Source organism: Oncorhynchus mykiss, chromosome 12 (assembly GCF_057628025.1).
Source record: "Oncorhynchus mykiss isolate SJ-2025 chromosome 12, ASM5762802v1, whole genome shotgun sequence".
NCBI lineage: Eukaryota > Metazoa > Chordata > Actinopteri > Salmoniformes > Salmonidae > Oncorhynchus > Oncorhynchus mykiss.
Genome location: NC_143033.1, coordinates 82,443,627 through 82,464,289, shown reverse-complemented (window position 1 = coordinate 82,464,289; position 20,663 = coordinate 82,443,627). Strand labels below are relative to the sequence as shown.

At 44.4% G+C, this 20,663-nt stretch overlaps 2 protein-coding genes across 20 annotated transcripts in view; one reads left to right on the top strand and one right to left on the bottom strand.

Moving 5' to 3' along the window:
* Positions 1–2,819, top strand: part of LOC110538526 (cerebellar degeneration-related protein 2-like) — an 11,082-nt gene extending 8,263 nt beyond the window's left edge. The window contains exon 5 of the mRNA XM_021625399.3: positions 88–2,819. Within this exon, the coding sequence (XP_021481074.2) occupies positions 88–1,075 (988 nt within the window). The 3' untranslated portion in view covers positions 1,076–2,819. The remainder of the gene's footprint in view (positions 1–87) is intronic.
* LOC110538530 (rho GDP-dissociation inhibitor 1) lies at positions 2,779–20,663 on the bottom strand. 19 transcript variants are annotated; one of them, XM_090193692.1, is made up of 7 exons: positions 20,286–20,663; positions 20,040–20,187; positions 7,669–7,861; positions 6,011–6,097; positions 5,199–5,275; positions 4,924–4,987; positions 2,779–4,506 (listed from the first exon to the last, which is right to left on the bottom strand). In XM_090193692.1, the coding sequence occupies exons 3-7, from the start codon at positions 7,856–7,858 to the stop codon at positions 4,307–4,309; spliced, it is 618 nt and encodes a 205-aa protein (XP_090049818.1). In that variant the 5' UTR covers positions 7,859–7,861; positions 20,040–20,187; positions 20,286–20,663; the 3' UTR covers positions 2,779–4,306. The 19 variants fall into 19 exon arrangements, with proteins under 19 accessions (XP_090049818.1, XP_021481085.1, XP_021481081.1 ...); XM_021625410.3 differs by having other exon boundaries at positions 6,011–6,094; positions 20,040–20,153; positions 20,286–20,641; XM_021625406.3 differs by having other exon boundaries at positions 7,669–7,864; positions 20,286–20,613.

Below are 20,663 nucleotides of genomic sequence, written 5' to 3'. Positions count from 1 at the left end.
ACCTGAATGTATGGTGTTCAGATTACATAAGAATGCAATCACTCTGCTGTATCCTTGTGCTCCTCTGTGTGGTGTATCGCTCTCCAGGTATGAGGATGGCTTCCTGGTGGCCAACCCCGGCAGTGTGGACCTGGTGTCTGAGCGTGAGCGCCGGCCGCTGGACGAGGAGAACGAGCGTCTAAAAGGTGTGGTCTCCTCCCTGAGGTCCGCCATGGTGGCAGAACGGGGCCGGAGGGAGGGGGCAGAGAGGGAGTGCACAGCTGTGCTGCAGGAGTTTGAGCTTATGGAACAACGCCTCCTGGGTGCTGAGGGCTGCCAGCTGCGAGTGCAGGAGCTGGAGGCGGAGCTACAGGAGATGCAGCAGCTGAGGAGGTCACGGGTCTGTCTGTTGGATGAGGGTCTGGAGCAGACCCTGCTCAACAATGCCCCCGAGACCGACACACCCGAGGAGGGACCGGGGCAAAAGGAGGGAGGGGAGGGGACGGGGGAGTCCGGGGGGACAGGAGGAGGTGGGCAGCAGGGAGGCCCCGTGAGGAAGAGCTGCAGCGACACAGCGCTCAACGCCATCTCGGCCTGCGACGCCTCTGGCAGGCGACAGGGCAGCTACGCAATCCACGCCAACGGCGTGCGCAAGCGGGGCATGTCCATCCTGAGGGAAGTGGACGAGCAGTACCACGCCCTGCTGGAGAAATACGAGGAGCTGCTGGGGAAGTGCCGGCGCCACGAGGAGAGCATGTGCCACGCGGGGGTGCAGACGTCACGCCCTGTCTCCAGAGACCCCTCCATGAAGGACTACAGCATGGCCACCCCCGGCCCCTCAGCCATGGCTGCTGCACCCCCCACCCTGCCCCAGACCCCCTCCACCCCAGAGGCCCTGGAGGGCATCAGCCGGCAGGTAGACCAGGTGGACAAGAGGCTGGGCCAGAACACCCCAGAGTACAAGGCCCTGTTCAAAGAGATCTTCTCCCGCCTGCAGAAGACCAAGAGTGAAGTGAACTCCACCAAGGGAGTCCCCAAGGGTAGAAAGTCCCCACGGGTTGGAAGTCCTAAGGGAAGAAAGTCGAAAGACAAATGAGCTGCTTTCGTGATACTAGTGAACAATACCTCTCCTGATACTAGTGAACATGACCTCTCCTGATACTAGTGAACATGCACTGAAAACAATGGGTACAAAAGCCACAGATTTTCTTTCAGAATTAGTTTCTCTTTGTTTGACCGTGTTTGTTCAAAGTGGTCACTTGATGACAGGTTACCTGTACTTCTGCACTGGGGAAATGATACAATATACTGTGGATGATCCCTCAGCTGTTTTATCCATCTCTCTGGATACTGCCACATTTTATCCATCTCTCTGGATACAGCCACGTTTTATCCATCTCTGGATACAGCCACGTTTTATCCATCTCTCTGGATACAGCCATGTTTTATCCATCTCTCTGGATACTGCCACGTTTTATCCATCTCTGTGGATACAGCCACGTTTTATCCATCTCTCTGGATACAGCCACGTTTTATCCATCTCTCTGGATACAGCCACGTTTTATCCATCTCTGGATACTGCCACGTTTTATCCATCTCTCTGGATACTGCCACGTTTTATCCATCTCTCTGGACACTGCCACGTTTTATCCATCTCTCTGGACACTGCCACGTTTTATCCATCTCTCTGGACACTGCCACGTTTTACCCATCTCTCTGGACACTGACACGTTTTACCCATCTCTCTGGATACTGCCACCTCTCTGGATACTGCCACGTTTTATCCATCTATCTGGATACTGACACGTTTTACCCATCTCTCTGGTAACTGACACGTTTTACCCATCTCTCTGGACACTGACACGTTTTACCCATCTCTCTGGACACTGACACGTTTCACCCATCCCAATATGAATGAATTGTACAGCTGACATTCATCATCTGGATAGATGAAATGCCTTGATTCTTGACCTAATTTAAGATAATTTGACAACCTAGTTGTGCACTAAAATCTGTTTGCCCTGTCTTTGTTCAAGACAATCCGGTACAATGTTTAAATGACTGAGTGTGTATACTGAGACTGCACTAATTCTATTTAAAATGTATAAATAATTGCTATTTAATGTTTTTGACGACTGACAATGAATAATATGTGCAGAGCTATTCATAAAATGTTTTCAAAAACAATCTAGTTAAATATTCCTGATCTCAATAACACTGTTGCCTTAACATCTTAGGCTTCACGTATGCATCTATCCAACATATACAATGGTTTTGAAATCAGTAGGTGAAGCCAGTAGACTTCAATTGAGGGAGCCCATGGTACTCAAGGTAGTAACTTGTTCTAAAATAAATACTGTATATAAACTGTGAATTTACCTCTGTAAATTAGGTTGTCCAAGCTAGAGAACTGAGGACCTGATGATGCACTGCATAGAAATGGAACTCTCAACCACACTTGACTAAGCACCGACTCCTTGTTTTCTGGACTGCTTATTTCAAGTACACAAGGGGCTCTAGCTGCCCTCTTATCAGTACTTTGGCTTTTCATTTTAATATTTTCCTTGTTCTCTTCTGCTCTTCATTGTGTACAAACGTCATGTGATATGGTCTTCTATGCATTTGTAGACGACCATCTAAATGTCTAACATGGTTCTGTGAGAACGGTTGCTGGTGTGTTAGAAGGAGCATGCCTGATAGAAGGGTTGCTGGTGTGTTAGAAGGAGCATGCCTGATAGAAGGGTAAAGATGGTTTACAGAATGGTTGTACTTTAGAGCTGGATCAATAACAGAACAGTGTAAAAAGTAACATGACTTTATTGATTAAAAAGACACTGGGACCTCCAGTCTGAAGACTTTCATGTGACAGGTGAACAGTGTTCTCCAGGTGGCACAGAGGAGTAGATACAAAGAATCAAAACCATACTGAAATAACGATCCATTGCAACCAAACAAAGCCCGAGCCCGACATCACAAGTTATGACGTTGAAAAATGGAGTGTAGAAAAATATAACACGGTTATGTAGTAGTAAGAGGTCTTGGCTGTTCTCGTTCTACTTGAAACGCTGGGTCTGTGCACAAGTTAGACCTGACCTAAAACATCAGGTTCAAATAACTATTTCATGTTAAGCTCCCATTCTGAAAGTCAACAGACCTTAGCAGAGAGCTGCTGGTGGTTGTAAAGGCTAGAGGCACAGCCAGTTTTGGTAATCCTGGAGTTGATTCATACTCAAGGTGAGCAGATTAACAACCCTTGTGTGACATTCCTCTCTGCTCACAAGGGCCACCAGCAAGGCCCCATATGAGACGCTACTGTAATCGAGTTAGTGACTGGAAGAAGGCCTCAAGGTCTGCTTAGAGGGCATTTGACAAGGAGCTCATTTCTTAGTCTGCACTGAGACCACCTGATGCTGTGAGGAGGGAAGGGAGCAGAGATGGCTGCTGTTCACTTTCATGGTCTACTTCTACTGGCTAATCTGGAAAGAAGGTACAAGCATCTCAATGGTCTGATCATCTGTTCACACATGCACTCAGCCTAAAACTCTTTTACTCAAACCCTGTAGGAGGCTCTCGTAACAATCTGACAGTTCTGTTCTAAAGGCAAATGGCTCTTTGTGATAATTTCCTTCATTGTTAGTTCTACGGGAATCCTCTTTAAGGCCACATGGCTGCTGAATGAACTAGGTAGGGAGGTGAAAACCTTGACCAGGAAGAGGCACAATTGCACCTTCAGCAGGTGGTCACAGTGCCTCTGGTGGACTGCCGGTAAGTGCTGTTCATGCCACCTCTTAACGGTTAGGAATTCACACTAGTTCCAGAATAAACTAATTGTGTGGACTCTGGTACATATAATCTGCTCAAAGGCTTTCCACTGACAGAGAGCAACGTCCCCAACAAAGAGTACAGAGTGTGAACCTACCACAGCCTTTAACACACAGCAACACCTTTACAAGGCAGATCATGGTTGTATAAAACAATCAGCAGGAAGGGAAAGGATGGAATTCACACAGTTGATTGACATCCATATCAAGAGCATTAACAAATCAATCTTTCATTAAAAAAAAAAAGTTTATATACAAGCTAACCGAAACAAATTCATGATTGTGCACATTATTTGCTTTCTCCACATATTCAATACTCAGCATCACAAGGAGTGTGTGGGGGGGGGGGGGGGGTGAATGGCATGACAACGTGACTGGAATGAAACTACTGCAGGGATTGGGGTGGACGAGAGAGGAATTTACCTTAATTACTTATCACATTATTATGAATTCAAAATAATGGAGGGGGAATAAGAAGATGGGGGAAGAATTAAGTTGACGGGGACTCAGTCTTTCCACTCTTTCTTGATGTTAAGGTTCCACTCCCAGGAGAGGTGGTCGTGCTTATCGTCATCAGTGAACTTGGACTTGATGTTGTAGGTGCCGCGGGCCAGCATGCCTTTAGGAGCCTCCTCCAGAGGGGTCAGGAACTCATATTCTGCCGGCCGCGGCCCGTAGCTCCCCACCATGTAGTCTGACTTGTCAACTACACAGAGAGAGAGGAAAGAGAGAGGCTTAGATTTCTTTTCCAAAGTTGCCTCTTGACAAAAACTTCGCTGCGTCATCAAATACAAATACTATGGCCACTCCGGAACTATTAACAAGTCATTTAATGACCGTCTAAGAATGCCAATGTAAATACCTCATCTACTAACTTGACCTATTTACTGTGCACAGGTGAATACAGTCACCTGAGTTGACCAAGCCACTCCCAGATACATCCCTAACCCCTGTTTCCGATGCACTTGTTGTGGACATCTGAGATAATTGGATAAGTATAAGCAATATGGTCATATCCCCATGTTGTCCTCTAGATGGAAGGTACACTATATTGCTTAACCTTATCCGGCCTTCTCAAATCCTCACAGTAGACAGAGCAAGAAAATGAAACAGCAGAACTTACCCTTGACTCCTTTCCTGTAGGTCTGCTGGGCATACTTCAGTCCCGACACAATCTCCTTGTTGACCTGCAGACAGAGACAATCAGTGATGAGGTCACATCCTCTTTCCACATCCACCCTTCGGATAAGACCGCAGCCCTTTCATGGTGTGTATTCAGCTTACAATTGAATTTCAATGTCCAAAATAGCTTGATAGTGGCCAAGCTGACACTGGTCATGTTAGTTTGATTGGATAAACAGACATAACACGTTGTTGAAGAAGGCCAGACTCATTCACCTTGAAGCTGATCTTTATCTTGTACTCCACGCCTTCCTTCAGGACAAAGGACTGTTTCTTAAAGGACTCCAGGTCTCCTGAGGAGGATGAGCAGAGAGAAAGAGGAGGCCAGACCACAGAAAGAGAATGTCAGAGACCCTCAGGCAGAGTGAATGCAGGAGGAGTCTATCATTTTGTTCCAATATATGCAATGTACAAAGTTCTCCCCTGGAAGTAATTGTGTTAGACTGGATGGGTGAAAGGTGTCAGATCAGTGATTCAGCATCTTTAAAAATGCGAGCACAACGGCAGGGTTTTCTAAGTGTTCCAACAGGGTTGTAGCCTGCTATTATAGTGTCCACTAGATGGCGCTTCCCTGTATGTGAGTTCAGCTCTATGGCCCTGGTTTCTTCCCTGTAGGTGGCTCTACAGGCCATATGAGGGCAGAAGAGTCTCAAACCAGCAGAAGAAATGCCTCATTAACTGGAATAATACAACCAATCCATTAGGAATGGCCCATGGAATATGCCTGATATGTCTACTGGAAAACGTATGTTTGTAAACCATAGGTGGCCGGCCAGGTGTTGCAGCTACTATGCACAATTGCAGCTGCTATGAGGCAATGTCTTTTGTCCCCCCCAATGGTAAGCTTTAGTTCCACCCTCACACATTCATATGGAAAATATTACATGTGCTCACTAAAAAGGCTTCTTTTCACACTAAAACACATTAGAAGTCTTTCAATATGGAGCCTTTTCTCAAAAAGTGCACCTCGGTGTATTCTGAAACACACCCTCTAAATACCAGTACAACCACTGTGCTGCTCTACTCACCCTGTAGGTCAAGGGTCAGGGGCAGCGGCGCCGTCTCACACATCAGGGTCAAGCGTGTCACCTGGACATTGGGAGCGTTGGGGTCTACTGGGAGAAAGGGAAAAAAAACAAAGCAAAGTACAAAAATGTCAAAATAGTTCATGGTAAACACAAACATTGACTATTATAAGCAGTGCATGTTTAATTCTTTAGAGTCTAAGACATTGTGGGGTTAAGATGCTCATACTATGGATCATTTAACTATACTATTTGATTTAGAATTTTAGGACACCTTTAGCTATAATTTTTTTTTAAATAACATTTTGATTTAGGCCTTTAATACTAAAGCCCATAGAAACGCATCGAATAACACATTCATGAATGGAAAAAAGGTCAGTCAAAAACAAAATCATAAGAAATAAGGTTTTAAAGTGTCAGTCCTAGATCTAGGAGATAGATAAAAAATATTTTAAAACTCTGGAAAAAAAAATATATATATATATATATATATATATATATTTAACCATTTTTATGGGTAGGCACATTCTTCATACTTCCATTTGTTTTTAAAACCGGTGACACAAAATGGAGAATCTCCCCTTTCAATGGCTCCCGAATGTCGCAGCGGTCTAAGGCACTGCATCTCAGTGCTAGAGACGTCACTACAGACCTCGGTTCGATTCCAGGCTGTAACACAACTGGCCGTGATTGGGAGTCCCATAGGGCGGCACACAATTGGCCCAGCGTCATCTGGGTTGGGGTTTGGCTGGGGTAGGCTGTCATTGTAAATGAGAATTTGTTCTTAACTGACTTGCCTAGTTAAAAAAAAAAAAGAGTGGTCATAGGTCAAACTGTTCCGACGCTACAGACATTTAACGTGAGAAGACATTTTCCAGATGTCTCATGGTCTGACAAACATTATTCAAGCTGTGCCAACTTTCAGATGCGGAAGTACGACATCGGAGGATGTGGTGGATTGAGATGCATCCAAATCCAAAAAAACCCTCTCTAGCTTAAATTGAATGATTTTGATGGGGATTTTTTGTTATGCACCGGTGCGTCAATCAACTCAAGGGGGCTAAGTCAATAGGCTAAAGCAGAAAACTACAACAGTTCATGAAGAACAGTTCAACTGTGAATAATGACATTTGCAACAGATGGAAATGAGTATCAGACATAAAACAACGTGAAAATATTTCTACCAGCGATCAGTGGTTCATCGCAGTCTTTGCTACCGCAGCTCTAACTAAAGCCCAGGCGGCTTGGCCTCCTTTCCAGTCAGCAGCCTGTATCTAGTTCACAGACTGTTGCAGGTGTCAGCTACTGACCCGCCTGGGGGGGGGGTAACTCTGTCACTGCTGTACCCACTGAGCACCAAGACTGCCAGCCTGTTGCCCTCTCCCACCCTCTCTTATGGTATTTGCAAACTCATTCAATTAAATCCCTGAAAACAAAGCCTGCTGAAGGACTTGAAAGTAGGAGGGAATTATAAGAAAATAAACAAAGATGGTTGCACGAGATATGCATTGTGGATGTGGGTTTGTTTGTTAATCACGTCGAGAGGGAGAGAGAGAAACAGTCTGCAGGGCTGGTGTTTCAAAATTACATGAGTATGTCTGCAGAGTGTGTGTATGTGTGTGTGTCTCTACAACGTGTGTAAATGGAGCAGCAACACAAACCTGCAGCCGCGGCGGCGTTCCCCAGCAGGGCCTCCTTGTACTTGCGCAGGCTCTCGTCGTCCTTGTCCAGCTCCTGGATCTCCTGCAGACTCTTCTGAGCGGGGGGCTTGTAGTTGACCCCGCCCTCCGCTTCCTCGTTGGCCGCTGCGATGGCCGCCAGCTGCTCCGGGGTGGGATCCTGCTCTGCCATAGTCTACTGAGAGCGAGAGAGACACAGGTCAGGAGGTTTGGTCCAATACGTTGAAAATAGATCAACAAACTGCAAGGCAAAACACTGTAAAACACAGTTGTTACATAGTGAGCACAAAACACTGTAAAACACAGTTGTTACGTAGTGAGCACAAAACACTGTAAAACACAGTTGTTACGTAGTGAGCACAAAACACTGTAAAACACAGTTGTTACGTAGTGAGCACAAAACACTGTAAAACACAGTTGTTACGTAGTGAGCACAAAACACTGTAAAACACAGTTGTTACGTAGTGAGCACAAAACACTGTAAAACACAGTTGTTACGTAGTGAGCACAAAACACTGTAAAACACAGTTGTTACGTAGTGAGCACAAAACACTGTAAAACACAGTTGTTACGTAGTGAGCACAAAACACTGTAAAACACAGTTGTTACTTAGTGAGCACAAAACAACCCCCAAGGCTCTAAAACCCCCCCAAGGCTCTGTCTTACCGAAAAATGTACACGCCTTTATTAAGTTACATCGCAGGAGGACAAGATTAAAAACAGCACGCCTGAGCGTACTCCCTGAATACCTTGTCAGGGTGAAAAATGTGTCCTCCCTACAGTACCTCGTCTTCAGGTAAACCACTGGTCTGAAATGACTGCATTGGTAAAAGACGTGTAGTAGAGACCTCACATGCTACTAACTAATGAATCATGTGAGATTGGTTACTTTTACAAGGGAGGGAGGAGGTAAGGATGTATATCCAAACTATTCAAGCAGGGCCAGAGTTTGAATGATGGTAGCAGCAAAGATGGTTTAGTATGAGCCAATAAAAATCCCAGATCATGCTTGTAGGCGATGTCATGGCGACATTGGCTAGCTAAGCTCATGCGCAGAAACACGTCATCAGGTCTAGCGGTCATCTAGCGTGGATGCTGAGGATGTGCAGGACATCAAATCAAAGGCACTTCTTCGATATAAAGTTGTTTTTGACAAAAATGAAAACGTGTCGCTTGGTCGAGTAACAACTAAGGAATACTTTTAAACTTCTCAAACCCTGGTCTGGCCTCCAGTCTGCTTTGCATGGGTTCCCGGAAGTCGTGTGATATTGGGCCTCTGGGTTTAGTAACTCTGTGGTAGCAGTCAACACGCCACTTCCCAGATGCTCATTGGGATCCTTTAAATCAGGGGTGTCAAAGTCAAATGGACGGAGGGCCAAATAAAAAAATCAGCTACAAGACGAGGGCCGGACTGTTCGAATGTTCGTCGAAAAATTTTTAAATGACGCATATAGTCTAGTGAACCTAATTGAACCTACTGAAAACCTAACAAATATATTACAATATGATCAGATAAATAAAGCAATATTTTCTTATGGCTCTGTCAGTAATCTTTAATTTTCAACAGACACAAAAGACAAATTTCCTTTATATAAATATCCCCATAACATGAACATTAAATGAAAGAAACCGGTATTCAAGGCACCATCAGTAGACTATATTTTCTATTTTAGCAAAAGTGGGCTAAATTTACTTCAAAGAAAAAACAATAATAGCAATTTTCTATCATCCACTCAACTGAAATATTTTTAAAATATAATTGGATTGAAATACAAAAAAATAAAGTGCAAAAATCTATTAATCAAAAACAACACTTTGTTTAAGGAGAAGTAACATGCAGTGAAAACAAATATTAAATTTTAACTTTTAAACTTGAACTGAGTAAAAACTCTAAATATGTGATTGCACAGTAATGTTCACTTGTTTGAGGTTGAGGGTGATACTTGGTGGTGTCCCATCTTTTCCACAAGTTCATCAATGTTCGGGGTAAGGCTCTGAGCTGAAGAAATCCTCAGAATTGAGTGGAGGTGTTCAGCAGTAAGTCGACTTCTGTGTGATGTTTTGTTCAGGTTCATCAAAGAAAACAGTTGTTCACACAGGTATGTGCTGCCAAACATAGACAACGTTTGAGCAGCCTGGATGCGCAGCTGGGGCATTGTGCCGGGGAGGAAACGGGCGAACTCCGCAGCACCCACTGCCGCATATTTTGCCCTCAGTGCATCATTGCATTGGAGGTCAATCAACTCCATTTGGAGGTTTGGTGGTGAGCTTTCCACGTCAACAGCAAATGGGTTACCGAGCAGTTCCAACCTGCTTTTTTGTGCTTCAAAGTCAGCAAATCGGCGTCGAAAGTCAGCGGCAAGCATACCTATTTTATCAGCCAACTGTGTGCTCGGGAACGCACTGGTAGAGAGCTTCTCTTTCATGGTCTGGCAGCTGGGAAAGTGGCTCAAATTTTCTTTCCGCATCTGCGTCTCCCACAGAGTCAGTTTGGTTTTAAATGCCTTCACTGTACTGTACATATCAGAGATGACACGATCCCGACCCTGCAGCTGCAAGTTTATTGCATTCAGATGACTCGTAATGTCACACAGAAAAGCCATTTCACACAGAAACATTTCGTCTCGGAGTTGTGTTGTGTCTTTCCCTTTGCTGTCCAAGAACAGACAAATCTCCTCACGAAGCTCGAAACATCTTTGAAGCACCTTTCCCTGGCTTAGCCATCGCACCTCTGTGTGATAAGGCAAATCACCATGCTCCGTTTCTAACTCCGTCAGAAATGCCTTGAACTGGCGGTGATTCAAACCTTTGGCTCTGATAAAGTTAACTGTGCGCGTGATGATGCTCATTACATGCTCCATTTTCAAGGCTTTACCGCACAACGCTTCCTGGTGTATGATACAATGATAAGCTGTCAGCTCACCTGTCGCGTTTTCCTCTTGCATCTTTTCCCGTATCTTCGCCACCAGTCCGCTCCAGTGTCCACACATCGCAGGTGCTCCGTCGGTTGTCAAACCCACGAGTTTTTCCCAAGGCAGCTCCATCTCATTTACACATCTTGACACCTCTTCATACAAATCATGCCCCGTAGTTGTGCCATGCATAGGACGTAAAGCCAAAAACTCCTCTGTCACGCTTAGGTTGGAGTCCACTCCGCGGATGAAAATTGACAACTGGGCAATGTCAGAAATGTCGGTGCTCTCATCCACAGCCAAGGAATATGCAATAAAATCTTTTCCCTTTTTCACAAGCTGCTCTTTTAGATTGATGGACAACTGGTCTACTCTCTCGGCAATGGTGTTTCTGCTCAGACTCACATTTAAAAAGAGTTGCCTTTTTTCTGGGCAAACTTCGTCACAAACTTTAATCATGCAGTTTTTGATGAAATCCCCCTCCGTAAATGGCCGGGCTGATTTAGCGATCTCTTCTGCCAAAATAAAACTGGCCTTTTGTAGCCTTTGTTCCATGTCCATATTCTTGTTTTTGTCCGCGTGTTTCGTTTCATAATGTCGTCTCAGATTATACTCTTTCAGTACCGCCACACTTTCTCCACACAGAAGACACACAGGTTTTCCAGCTACCTTCGTGAACATATACTCCGACTCCCACCTTGTTTGAAACCCCCGGTTCTCAGTATCCACCTTCCGTTTTGCCATTTTTGATGGGTATCTGAAAGTTAATTTTACTGTGATGCTGACGACTGCTGTGCCAATAAATATTGAAATGAAGCAGCCTACTGCTCGGTGCGTCACCTTTGCATTGTGGGAAATGTAGTATTGGTGCGTGTAAAAGATCTGCGGGCTGCCGGCTTGCTGCGGGCCGGTTCTAATAATAAATCAAGATCATCCCAGGGGCCGTAAAAAACCTTCTTGCGGGCCGGATGTGGCCCGCGGGCCTTGACTCTGACATATGTGCTTTAAATAAATCTGATTTGCATGCATTGTGGGGCAGGCACCAGGTTAATAGGGTGTCCTGGTAGATGATTATAGATTTACATCCTTCTCTCATTGCACTTTGACCTCTGCAGCCTCATTGCTGCTCTGAAACAATACCCAATCACACACACAGAGCCAGGGCATGTGACTGAGCCTAACCAGAACCTTCTATTGCGATAAAGATCCCTTGGCCTGACTCACACGTCCTGGCTTGGACTACATTGGACACAGTCCCAGCATGGAGGTCAGACCAGAGAAGGGCCAGCGCTGTACACGCGGGGGGGAACCACAGTGGGCTGGTTGGTCGAAAAGCAGAGCTTCATCTCAACTCAAACCCTCTCCCTCCCTCCTCTACCACGCTGTAGTGAGCTACAGTCAAGCTTCTGTGGATCAAGCAGATAACAACATGCTAATGTGGGGAGCAGCACCCAGCTGCACTGCATTACCAGTCAACATCAATTAGGGTCTGGGGAGAGTGATGCTACGCAGGAATCAGGACAATGATATTAGAGGGAGGGTCCTCTTGCCAGAGAGGTGGGTGTCGTGAGGAGAGAGCGGTTGGTGTTGAAATCAACCTTTCCCCACAGATGGGGAAGGGAAAGGGGATACCTAGTCACTTGCAAAACAGAATGCATTCAACTGAAATGTGTCTTCCGCATTTAACCCAAACCCTCACAATCAGAGAGGTGCGGGAGGGCTGCCTTAATCGACATCCCTGTCATCAGCGTCCAGGAGCAGTTGTTGTTGGGGGTTAACTGTCTTGCTCAAGGGCAGAACGGTAGATTTGTCCACCTTGCCAGCGACCTTTCGGTTACTGGCCCAAAACTAACCACTAGGCTAGGGGTTCACTTTTTACTCAGGCCCTGTTCCAACATTGGGGAACATCCCGCACCACCCCTATTTCTATGGGTACAAGCACTATTCATGACACAAACTGTTCACACCCCTCTAGTTAGCGAAGATAACATTTTTGTTGGTTTAAAGCTAATTTCCTACAATTCTACACATTTGGTCATGGGTACAAAAATGTTGTTGCAGTTTTAAAGCTAATGTTCTTGCAATTCTATACATTTTGCCATGTCTAATGTTTATTCATTTGTTATGAGTCACTCAGACATTACAACAAAATCTATGTGCTAAAAAACCTAGCTAAAAAATCTTTAGCCGACATGGCCCAGTTGATCTTTGGACATTTCTGACAAGTTATAAATAGCTCTCCAAGGTATACAATGACTGAGGAAAACTGATGACACACTACTCAATTTCGAAACCGCACCTTGTGCATTCTACTATTACAGCGGACACCCCTTACCCCACAGTTTGGGAACCACTGCACTAGGCTACCTGCCAGTTAAGTACTGTAGTAAAATAGAGGCCTACGTCTAGCTGGTGTAATACCTCTGCTACACCGAGGTGATTTCATAACACTGCTGCTCTGTACTTTCTGTCTCCCTTCATGAAGACTGGCCTCCTTGTTCTTCGTGGTATTGTGAGTGATTGGCACAGAGCGCCTCTCTGTATCCGTGTACACACCACAGACAGTCAGCAGCGTAGTCTTCAGTGGTAGCAGTTCAGCGTGATGGCGCCAATGCCATGCTGCATTTTCTACTGATGCATTAGTGATTTACTGCAGTACTGCATCTAATACTTTAAAAGCTTTACTTTACCACAGACCAATAGTTTTTTTCCCCACAGCAATAAATGACAGGCCTATTCCTTCTCTGGGTAAAAATCTTAAACTCTGCACTGACAGGGCAGGTCAAGGCTACTTCTAGTGCTTTTATCAGCTTACTGTACTTTGTTAAGTGGAATTTCAACTGAGAGACTGTAAATCCATTGACTCAATGTGTTACTGGTGAACTGACACCAGCTGGCCCCAATTACATTGCAACAAAGCAAATCAACTCGGGGAAAAAGCTAATCAACTTGGCCTGTGCTGTAGCACTGTGTAATTACACCGTAATACACAATTGTGTATTAGTGTAATACAATCAATTAACTGAGCAACATTGAGTATCTCTGATGAATTGTAAAACAGAAAATGGCAAGAGCAAGAATACTACTTTGACAAAGGGCCCTGGCAGACCTCCACAACACAGAACGTTTGTGGATGTCAGTCAGTTCACAGGAAACCACCTAACCAACAACGAGACAGGAAGCCTAGGCTATGCTATATATCACACACTGTCATGCTCATGCAGCAGTCGAGTTTGAAACACACTTGTTCAAGGACCGTAGTAGCTCACACATTCCAATATAACGAGAGAAACCTTAGCAATGGTAGAAAAACATAACAAAACAGGCTAAAAAGCCACGTAGAACGCCTTGGGGGATGTGTGAAAGATGTTATTATTGGGCTACACACAAACACGCAACTGCAAAGAGAAAAAAAACAAGTTCAACATTGATGTTGTGCCATGAGCAAGGCTCCAGATGTTGAACACAGACGCCGGTATTACCTTGGTGACATAACACACCATAAAAACCCCAGCTCAACACCAATCCCAGCAATAGTACATTAAAATCACACCACTGCAAACAAGGGCTCCTGCCTGGCTCTCAAACCTCTCACCACACTAACCAGTTCCACCCCCCTCCTCGCTCTGTAATCCTCTCCCTCCCTCTGCCCCTCTCTGTTTTGCATAGCGCCTGACAGATGGACCTGCGCCAAGCAGGAACAGGAAGCACGTTGCACCATTTTTCCGCAAACAGGGCCTCTCCACGTTCTCATTAAAGCAGAAATTCCTGTTCTGTTAGCAGTAGTGCGTTTTGGTAGCTCAGCTGTGCAAATGTGTGTGAAGTTGGAGCAATAGTGAGAAGGACTCGTTGTTAGGAGTGGGAGGACGGACCAGATTCAGGGATACTGTGCCATCTTTCTCACGTCATCTCTATTCATCTCTAGTCGCTCCTCCTCATGTGCTAGCCTAGATCCAGACCTGAGCCTTGGTGGACTGCCGCTACATACCGAGTTGTCCCCCAGGATTGGTGTGGTGATAAATGAGAGGGACATACTTTAGGAGTGCTATATTTCTCTGCTGCTAACGCACACCACAACACAGCCCCTCATGACTGGCCTGCTTTTGGGTCAAGCGGCTTCAGCTGGAGGGGATGTGTGCTTCAGAATAAGTGGATAGATAAAAAGAGGGGGTGAGGTGGGAGACATCAGGAAATAGTGACAAACAAGAGGGTGAAAAACAGAAATCATACTGTTGAGAGTACTAGGTTGTGAGTCAGGGTGGCTAGAGTTTAAAAAAATAGTACAATGCAACAATTATCATGACAACCTTAAAGAAATACATATTTTAGTAGAAAGTTACAACGGATATGAGGCACCATCCGAGCAGTGACCCACTTCAGTCTCACACGTTTATCAGTGTGGCCATTGCTTGGCATGACTGCCTAATGCCCATAGGCAAACAAGTAGACTATAAATACTGTTCAATAGTTGGCAGCCATCTCATTCTCAACACAGTTTGGCTTGCATAGAATAAGTTATTGGAGCACGTTCAGTTTCTGGCTTGACCAACCACGTCAAGATAATGATTCATATGCGATCTTCACTAAGCACGAAATGGATGATTGGGTCAATTATAGGTCCACTGAGCTCAATGAAATAGATTAGGGCAAGTTTCAACAATAGCATAAGTCCCAATACACATTTATCCAGCAGCTGACATTACACAAATACTGACTACAGAAATAAATAGGCCTTGTTCACTCGTCACTGCTAAGTGACATGTTTTGGTGTAACTGAGGTATAAATACAGGTAGTGATCGGCTTATGTGTCAACATTGAACCCCTCACACTGGTTCTTACCACTGGTTGCTAAATAAATACCAATAGCTTTAATTGGAGGGTTATCCCCATTTGATCAGGTTCAGGAATAGTCATCCAAGCACTCTGGTTTCTAGAGTAGCTGACACCCAGATTAGGGCTGTTCCTTAGCAACAATTAGAGCAGTAAGATTATTGTGACAGAGATTACTGCTAATAAGGCATTGGGGAATAGCAAAGGGGAAGTGTTTGGGGGTGTAAGTGGTGACACATCAAGAGGATTCCACTGACAAACCTCTTTGGTGTCCTATAGAGATTCAAGGGCCTTCATTACCAAATTTAACAAAGGCGAGACACGCCTCCTGAGATGATGAAAATGGCTAAAGATATTGTGGTTGATGGAGGCTTTCTGTAAGCAGGACACAAACAAAGAAATTCAGCACAGGTCAGTTGGAGGAAAAAGTGACAGGAACTCAAAGACAACGCCTTAAGTTCCTCTTTTCCTTCAAAGTTAGATCCGTTTAATCTTAAAATCAGAAGATTTCTTGGTCAGAAACCAGATCTTAAGCCCCCAAAAAAGGCAAACAAGAAAGGGTTCCTCAAGAAATGTCCAGCTCATAAATCATTCTTCTGTAGTAAAGGTCTCATAGCTGTCTTTTCTTTTTTTGTCCAACTAACCCATTCACTGTGCACTCTCATAGGACTTCACCTTTGACATTTCACAGGGAAGAGTACAGGAAAAGGACAGCACAAGGCTGACAGCAATTTGAACAGAATTTTGATAGATGACAAGATACATTACAAATGCTAAAATATAAGCATTTACTGCAATCTAGTGTCTCAGCCATGTCCCAGTTCTAAGGCAGGGTAAAAAATAAAAAATAAAGTGATCACCCAAGTGTATTCTGCAATAAAGAACAGCTGGCATTGTCCAAAAGCTACAATTAGCTTTAAACCACAGAGGGGGAGGAGAAATGGCAATCAGGAAATCAAGAATTACGTAATCATTCATTGGGCTGAACTCCAGCTCCAGGCAGGTCTCTGATAAACCTACCTAATCACTGACACAACCGCCTCCAGGAACGTTGTGCTGTACCAACCTTAGATTTGGCAAGCAGCCTGGATACTCTTTTTACTCTGACTCCTAATGTCACACACAAAACATCTATGGCTAGTTTGATCCGCTCTGTTCTGTCTCCCTCCTTGCCATAGACCTAGATCTGAGAGTGAACTTTAGCATTTATCCCTTTCCTCCCCACAGGACGCACCGTTTCATGTGTCCTTGTGATGTAGCTTTGTGACGCCCTTCTAGACTTATGTGCCATTCACCAGAGTGCTTGACTTCCTTGTGCTCTGCAGCACTTTTGTCAACTGTGATTGTGTTTCCTTCATGTTCTGCCGACAACATGACTCACATCCGCCAGTTAGAGAAGAGGACTGCGTTTAACCACATGTTGGATTGCACTTAAACACACATAGTAATGCAAAAGGCTTCTAAATGATCCCCTTGACTTCCCCTGTAAGCCTTTCTCCACCTGACGTAAACCCCATTGCAGTCTTGATTTGTTAGCAGATATTCAGGTAAGCAACACTGGCTTGATGTAATGTCAACAGACACACGCTGGGCTGCTGCACAAAGCAGAGGATGCAGCACTAAATGCAGAACAGTGCCTTCAGGAAGGAGGATTGTGCCTGGCAGAGCTGATGCAATGCAGGAGGCACTCATTTCGACAGAGTGAGACATGAATAAACAGAGCAGAGAGGAGTCAAAATTGAGGAAGTATCAGACGAAAGAGAAAAAATATTCTACCTCAAGGGGGAAAAGCTAGAACAAATACGGTCTGAGCATTAAATAGCCGGTCTGAGAAATCACTCTGTATAGACACAGCAGGAAGCTGAGAATGAACGGGAGTGCCAAGGTGCCAGATGAAAGGTCAGGGCTCTCTCCCTGCACAGTGGGGGGGCTTAGCGAGTAGCGACACATGCCCAGATTATGTCTGCCTCCCTTGGTAACAAGGCAACAGCATCCACTATGGACAGTAATACACCTGCTGTTGTATGGTGGCTCCATTCAGTTGGGCTTTTTAATGTGGCGTCCCTGACAGAGCAATGACCTGATGATGGGTGGTACACTTGATGGCACTAGTCATGTGGTCTGAGGAACATCTCAACATCTGCAACAAGAAACTAAATAGTATGCAGAGTAACGTTTGCCCTCTGGTGGATGATAGCAATGACTAAATAAGGACATATCCAGCATGAAGGGAAACCATTTCCTTTTGAATGAGGTGTATGTGAAGGCTGATATCCCCTGGGGGACATTTGGGGGTTGTGTGGTCTGTTGTTCAGTCTAAGCCACAGTACAATGAGGACGAACAGCAGAAGAGAAGAGCTACTCTTTAACACTGGTGTATGTGTGGAGATGCTGGCCAGTGTCCTCGTTTCTAGTCCCTTGCGAGTTACAGCAAAAACAGAAGGGACCGACGTGCCACTTAAAGGCAGTAAGAGGACAGATAGCCAAATGGCTCTGAGAGGAAAGGAGTCACCATCAAGCCTGGTTCTTGTCATGACAGGCTATAGGAGGGGGTGGAATGTGTGGGAGGCGTCATTAAATGCCTCCATATCTTCATTGTGGTGAGTTGTCTTTATGTAGACTGTGTGCTACGTAAAGTAGGCCATCAGATGGTGCTGTGCTCAGCCCTGAATTTAATCTCCTTTGGTTTGCTACAATTTCCCCAACCAGATCCCCTGCCTTAATGCAGAGTGACAGGGAAGTAGAGACAAGGAGAGAGAAGCGTAGTGATTACCCACAGCCATGTAGCCTATCCTGTAATGGAGGTTAGAAATCAGCCAGGAGATAGATGGAAGCTTGCTCACTTTTAAGAAGAAAAATAGCTGTGCATCTTGATCAAAAATCAGGTTAAGATTGGTTCCTGGAATCATGTGGAGTAATGTCCAAGGCATGTGGTTGTCGAATGAGAAGTTAACTTGCATCAATCCAGAGGCTGGAAAATTCTCTAAAAAGTCCTATTAAATAACATAGCTTAGAAAACATGAAACCAATTATTGTTGAAAGGGGTTTACTGAAAAACATCACATCAGATTTCAAATCTCTAGTCCTACTCAAAACAAAAAAAAGCCTGTAGAAAAACAGCATTTCAGATGAGAAAGCAATGGTAGTTGCAGTGGTGAGCTGCCATTGATTGGATAGTGGTAAAGGGGACAGATGCCCAAAGTATCTCTATGGATCAATACCGCCCTCTCTCTCTACATTGCCACAAACTGACAGGGAAATACAAGATGTCACATGAACTGAATAACAGACTAGTGAAGCCCTAAGGCTGAAAATATGAGGACGCTATTTGGCTTGAAGTGTATATCAATTAAGTCAACATTACATGTCCCTGGACCTCTGGAAAGATAAATATTAATATGTAGAGTTAATGTTTTTATTCCTGTTGCATAGAACATTGTAAACTGGTTAAGTTAACAAAAACAAGGCTAGGGGACCTTTGAGCTGCTGAACATCCAGCAGATGCTCTAGTGTTCTTATGTAGGTCGATAAGCGCAACAATTGGAGCAGCCAAGCTGTTGAAATGTTGGTATGTTTGGTTTACCTTACAGATACTATAAATCGTTTTACTTACAGTGAGTGAACTACCTGTAAATGGATAATACTAGGAGGAACGGGTTAAGTTTGGTGAAGACCTAAGACTCGCCCTGGCCTACTCTCCAACAGAAGGAACTAGAACTCTACCGCGCCATGCGTCAGAAACAGGAAGGAAAGGCTTCACGTTCGGAAAAAGCCAGCCCCCGTAGTTTTGCAAGCATGTCACCGCCAGTCTATCGGGTTACAGGGCTTAATGATTTTCAGAAAAGATGCACACGTTTGTATGCCATAAAAACACGTCCTAACAGATCGGCTGACTGGGTTTAAAAGTTGCATTATTTGAAGTGTGCCAGTCAGTTGGTGAGTCCTCCTGGATCCGTCAGTCAAATCCGAACTTCACTAGGCCTATTTTAAATACACATCTGTATTAAACTCACTTTCAGAGAGGGTATATAAATATTTGTAGCAATTTACAGGATTCGCTAATTCCCTTCAATCAAGTTTAAGAAAAACATGTTCAATGATGAATCACCGCGGAAAATGAACTTGCATTCCAGGAAGTGTCGTCTGCTGACAGAACGTGAGCAACTTTCATGCGATGAAAAGTTAGCCTATACATACCCATTAATTGGGTCTGATAAACAACTTTTTTCTCTTGAATAGTGTTTTGAAATTCATTTGACTTGCTTAGTCAACAGGATCTAATCATAGATCAATTTAGTGGATATTCACAAGGATATCCTACCTCCATGGAAAGAGATGACTTATCACTGTATAATTAAACTGGTAGCAACCGCAGAGCAAACATCAGTGACATCAGTTTCTGGTCTGCGTCACAATTAAAATGAGTAATCTACACTAGTCGAAACTACACATCATGAAGTTGCTAGTTAGCATGTAACAAGTTGCACTAGTAACCAGAACTCGTGACTTTGTACTACCAAGAATTGACGTACAAATGAGCGATCAGCGTTTTAACTTAAATGTATAGACAAATGTTTGAAAAGTTGATTAAACATTTTCTCGGACCTTACCGTTATGCTGCTGCTGCTGCGACACTGGAGTACGCGCCACTGAATGGTGAGAAGGGAGCAGCTCAAATCAAACGCACAGCACACTTCCGGGAATATTGACTCGCACTACAAAGGCTGTAAGAACGTAGGCGGGCGCTCAGCAACAAGCCTGGTGTAAAGTGCACTAGTCAGGTAAATGCTCGTTACTAATAAACTCGCAAATGTATTGTAGACTAGAATACAAGTATAGTAAATTAGCGCAATTACCTTAACAGTATGAAAATTCGCAGCCAATCACGTCATTTGAGAGCTCAGACGGGACATTAATGACCTTCTCAAGTACACGGAGTAAGAACAGACCAACAAGTTTTTAAACATCAGTAATGGACAGACTGCAAAATTGACAAAGTAGCCTTAGCAAAGCAATGTTCACACTCAATGGACTTTGCGGCCATCTAGTGGTTTAGCCTAGGTAATCCAGTCACTCATATCCTTTGGATCTGGGCGACATGCAACAGCTTGCTAATCAATTTGTTCGCAGTTGCGTCAATTGGCCGAATTCTAGTAAACCGACAGGATATTTTACGTCGCCAAATGACAAACCTTTAGTTTCCCCATGTCCTAGTGCACCGTTGGGTGCAGTGC

Bases quoted from the DNA above. Each gene is read 5' to 3' on its own strand.
- LOC110538530 (XM_090193692.1), bottom strand. From the start codon at position 7,858: ATGGCAGAGCAGGATCCCACCCCGGAGCAGCTGGCGGCCATCGCAGCG. The intron at 4,988-5,198 runs GTGAATGAGTCT...CTCTGTCTGCAG, and splicing joins AGATAAAGATCAGCTTCAAG to GTCAACAAGGAGATTGTGTC. The intron at 4,507-4,923 runs GTAAGTTCTGCT...CTCTCTGTGTAG, and splicing joins CTACAGGAAAGGAGTCAAGG to TTGACAAGTCAGACTACATG.